This window comes from Rutidosis leptorrhynchoides, chromosome 8, assembly GCF_046630445.1.
Source record: "Rutidosis leptorrhynchoides isolate AG116_Rl617_1_P2 chromosome 8, CSIRO_AGI_Rlap_v1, whole genome shotgun sequence".
Classification (NCBI taxonomy): domain Eukaryota; kingdom Viridiplantae; phylum Streptophyta; class Magnoliopsida; order Asterales; family Asteraceae; genus Rutidosis; species Rutidosis leptorrhynchoides.
Window position 1 is genome coordinate 336,715,884 of NC_092340.1, and position 5,414 is coordinate 336,721,297.

Consider the following 5,414-nt stretch of genomic DNA (forward strand, 5'->3'; position numbering starts at 1 on the left):
GCTAATTAACATTAACATTAACAATTACACTAATAATTGAAAACGATAAGCCCGAGAAAAGATTTCCACCTATAACACTGGGAAATAATTTCAGGTTAGTGGGCTCTAAATTCGAGAAGAAACAGTAACCCACTTTTATTTTAAAATATTGCTAGTAGTAAAATTAAAATAAAATTAAAAAAGAGGAAAAATAAACAAAAGAAAGATGATACAGTCACACACACTACCACTACGCTGGTGTGTGCCTATTTCTTTCTCATTTTAATAAAATAAAATTTTAATAATATTAAATTAATAATTTAATAATAAATAAAAAATAAAAAGGGGAGAAATGGAAGGTAGAATAGGATGACAGTGAGACCAAAGGCAAAGTATAGTTTTAGTATCTGTCCAGAGATAACAACCTTGTATTCTATTTCTTTCTATTTCTATCTTCTATAAATATAAATAAATTTAGTGATTAAATTCATAAGATTTAAGTAAAATTAATTAATGAAATGATGGGTGGAGCTGTGGTAACAGAAGCCAGACGCAGATCAACCAAAAAACAACTCAAGACTGCAGCTTGGAGATTATTTCACACGTGTGGCTCCTTTTCTTTCCGGCAACCGCAATCCACCACCAACGCCACCGCAGTAATTTTCTTCAATTTACAATTTGTTTACTAATTTGTTTGCTTGTTAATGTTATATGATGAAAAATGCGTGTATGTTCTTTGTTACAGGGAGTAACTTCAGTTTCAGATTCTGGTTTTAGTTCTGTTAATCATAATTGTAATAAATCCAACAACAACATTAATCATGATAATTATATAACAAAAGAAGAAGATGAAGAAGAAGAAAATATGGTATCAGATCCAACCACCACCTCATCATCCAAGGTAATTCATTTTTTTCAACTAATCTTGCCTTTTAATTAAGCATTAAAATTAATTTTAATTAATTATCTAGCATTTGGGGGTACACTGCATAATTGGAGTCCATACTTCACTTTTGTGACCTAATATGTGTTCTTTGAGTTGCTCATCATCAGAAAATTTAGTATTTTTAACCTTTCAATATTGATACTCCATTCATCCATGATAATTTTTGCTTAAAAAACTTTTTTTTTTTTTTTTGGGATAAAGGGTTACCCAATGAATATTAGTTAAGATAATAAAGTTTAATAATATACAATGTTCTAGTCAGTATAACTTATAGATTTATTCTATTTCTGTTTCAATTGAAAAAGGGGTCAATTTCATAAAGTTTGAATCTAAATTAGGAAATTTTGGAACTTCCAATCCTGTTTCTGAATTTTCCCTTGAAAAAACATCACATTTGTGAAAAAAATTATTTAAACCTCATGAAGCTTACAAGGAAGTCATCTATAAATATTCATGTTGAAGAAATGTATTAATTTTGGTTCTATGAAAAGTATAAAAGATCAAGTAATTTCTGTTCTGGATCGAAGATGCTGATAATTATCTTGCACACAACCAGGGGCGGAACTAGCTTTAGACCGGGGGTGGCAGGTGCCCCAGTCGACCAGCAAATTTTTAGCCTAAAATTTTGGATTATTTTATTTTGCCCCCGGTGTTACAGTGTCCTTGATCCGCCACTGCAACACAACACCTAAAATGCTTAAAAAAATTTAAGAATTTTTTTCTTCTTAATGTGCAGACCATGTGTGCAATATGTCTCGAAGCTCTTAACTACAGCGCGTGCACTACACCAGGCCAGGCTATATTTACAGCTCAATGTTCTCACGCTTTCCATTTCGATTGTATCGCATCCAATGTCCGCCATGGTGGGGTCACCTGTCCTATATGTCGTGCGCAATGGACACACCTACCTCGTAACTTAAAGATTCCTCCTTGCAGTTTCCTTTACGGAAACCAAACCGATGACCCTATCCTCCAAATCCTCGATGACTCTATCGCCACGTTCAGGGTTCACAGACGTTCAATCTTACGGTCCGCACGTTACGATGATGACGACCCAATTGAACCTAGTCACAATCATGATCATGATCACCCGCGCCTTCATCTATCCATTTTAACCGAACCACTATCTCATCAATGTTCCTCATCATTATCACCACAACCAAACGGGCCCCATCTTTATAGATCGTGTCTCAGTGTAAGACTAGCGCATCAACCAGCTATCGATTTGGTACTAGTCGCGTGTCCAAACGGACCCCATCTTAGGCTTATAAAACAATCAATGGCACTAGTTGTATTTTCTCTTCGACCAATTGACCGTTTGGCTGTAGTAACCTACTCATCGGCTGCAGCACGTGTGTTCCCTTTGCGGCGGATGACATCATACGGGAAACGAGCAGCGCTTCAGGTAATCGATCGGTTGTTTTACATGGGCCAAACGGACCCCGTTGAAGGGTTGAAAAAAGGGGTTAAAGTGTTAATGGACCGTTCATATGAAAACCCTCAATCGTGTATCTTACATTTATCAGACAACCCGACAAGATCGTACCACGGGTTTGATACACAGGTGGCGATCCAGATCCATCGGTTTCACGTGGGGTATAGTTTTGGGACATCGAACGGGTTTGTAATGCATGAGTTTGAGGAGTTTTTGGGTCGGGTACTTGGCGATAAAATACGAGACCTTCAGTTAAGGATCAGAGATGATAACAGGATCGTTCGATTTGGTGAACTTAGAGGTGGGGAAGAAAGGCGAATCCCGTTAACTGTTAATAACGAAGACGGTAACGTTCGGGTTGAGTATAGTTATGTGGAAGATGGGGTTAGGGAATGTATCAGATCAGGAGAAGTCATGGTGATGTCAGCAGTAGAAAAAATGGAGACTGATGATGACGATGATGATGATAATGATAATGATGGTGTTGTAGCGAGTGATGATGGTCGGAGTAGTAACGCCGGAAACTGGGATTATCATGATCCTTACATGGCTAGAAGATGGGCTAAGCATTTACATGCCTACAGGCTCTGAAAACTCACTAAACAGTAAAACAGTTATTCTGTTATTGATATTTGTTGATGATGTGTTGTGATTGTGTGGATAGAGTTGTTCATTTGTGTACGTTGTTCTAAACATAATCCTTGAGCTGTCAATATTCAGCAGCAGTCCTCAAAAAAAAAAAAAAAAAAAAAAAAAAAAAAAAAAAACTTTGTGTGTGATTTTTTGTTCTTCGTGACACTTAATTATAAACCATCCATTAACTTGATTATCAGTAACGTGGCACACAATTTAAGGAGCATACTTCTATTTGAATGCCACACGATTTGATACACTTGATACAGTATCTATTAGCTAATTAGTTAGATTTGGATTATATTAATTAGAGTTGACAGTAAATGCGTATGAAATTTTGGTCAGTATGGGAGAATTGATATAACTTTAATTTTAAGGATACAATTGTTATTTTAATAAACTCTTACATTTCTTGGCACCATAAAAATTGTTGAATATATACAATTCTAGGATTTCCTAACAATGATTTTGATTTTATTTTGATTTTTAGTGTTTTATTAACGAGTTATAATAAATTGTACATTATGCTTGTAATAAGTTCAAAGTCAAAGTCACAAGGTTGGTTCAATATGAAATATAAAGAAGAGCCTATGAAATTGTTAACTTTTAAAACATTAGCTCCTCGCAATTAGCTTATTGAAAAAGTAAAACTTATGAAATGTAAAATGACTTAATTACACAGATAGTGGTTTGTTAAATTTTGCAAGTTCAATCACTATGGTTATTTTTTTTGCAAGTTTAGTCACTAGAGTTTCAAACAATTACAAGTTTAGTCACTCAAACTAACTGACGTTAATTTAGTCAGTTTAAACAAATCATGTGCAGCTCACGTGAGGGGTAAAATCTTCATTTACTCTTCTTCCTCACCTGCTTCATACTTTCTTCGCCTACTTCTCTGTTAAATAGCAAACCCTACTTTTTTTTTCATCATTCTTCAACTTAGTCACAAAATAATAATAACATAAATCAAATCAAATCAAAAAATCATTTATCATAAATTTGAAATCACATTCTTATCAATTCCATTTCAAATCGATTAATAAAAAACCCATTTCAAACCTACTTTGTTTATCACCTACCAAAAATTGAAAAACCCATCGTGACAGATTGGGACCACGAATCCATTAACTGACCAATTCCATTAACAAATTCATATATTAAGAATTATAGCATGAACATCACCAAACGCAATTGTAACAGTAACACTGTGATAACCCGAAAATTTTCGACCAAATTTAAACTTAATCTTTATATGATTCCGACATGATAAACAAAGTTTGTAATGTTGAGTCTCGAAAATTTTGGAACTATGTTCATACATTCAATTACCCTTTTGACTATGCTCGACGATTCACGAATGAATATATAAATGGATATGAATATATATATATATATATATATATATATATATATATATATATATATATATATATATATATATATATATATATATATATATATATATATATATTATAACTTGAAAATGTTAACAAAGTATTAAATGTATAATATTTTAGATTAAACGTAATTGTCTTAATATATGCTTAATATATTCATCTACGGAATTAGAAGATAATACCAACTATTGGATTAGCAGATATTTCAACAATTATAAATCCCGTAAGTATTGTGATAAGTCTTCGTTGAGAGGTCCACCTTGATTTAAGAAATCTTTCCTTTTTGACTGTATTTGATATATAAATAACTTGCAACGTGTATAGAAAAAGTATTTATATATATATATATATATATATATATATATATATATATATATATATATATATATATATATATATATATATATATATATATATATATATATATATATATATATATATATATATATATATTAAGGTTCGAAATTATTTTTGTAAACAATAGTAACACCCATTTATTGTTCCGTTTGATAAATAAATATTATATACAAATTTATATTTTTCTAAACGAAAATATATATTTTACAATGTGATAATGCATAGAATTGAATTAGATATAAAACGTTTCGATATTATTAAATATATTTTAATAAAAAATGAGGAGTTGATTTATAGAAGCAAATGACCAAATTACTAAAATGTATAAGTTATACTTTGAGTAATATAGTTTATTGATAATTTAAGATTATATTTTGACAAAGGTACGAATCACGAAACGTAAAGTACAAGTTTTTTAAGCATACGAAAATGCATTCGAGAAACCGGAACTGAGACATTAGTCGAGCGTAAACGTACGAGTCATCGGACCAAAAATTAAAAGCCAACTATGCACGTGAATATAATATAATATATAATTAATTAATATAAATTATATATATTATACAAATATGTCGACAAACAAAACAACAACAAAATTGTGAGCTGGATTTTGGGGCCATGCGATCGCATGAGAAATAGGCATAAAACCCATGCAATCGCATGGCAG

General features: G+C 31.8%; 1 protein-coding gene across 1 annotated transcript; it reads left to right on the forward strand.

Moving 5' to 3' along the window:
• Nucleotides 1-305: 305 nt before the first annotated feature.
• LOC139862400 (probable E3 ubiquitin-protein ligase EDA40) lies at nt 306-3,087 on the forward strand. The gene is made up of 3 exons (XM_071850997.1): nt 306-635; nt 725-880; nt 1,662-3,087. Exons 1-3 carry the CDS (start codon nt 498-500, stop codon nt 2,949-2,951), a joined length of 1,584 nt encoding a protein of 527 aa, XP_071707098.1. The 5' UTR covers nt 306-497; the 3' UTR covers nt 2,952-3,087.
• Nucleotides 3,088-5,414: the final 2,327 nt, after the last annotated feature.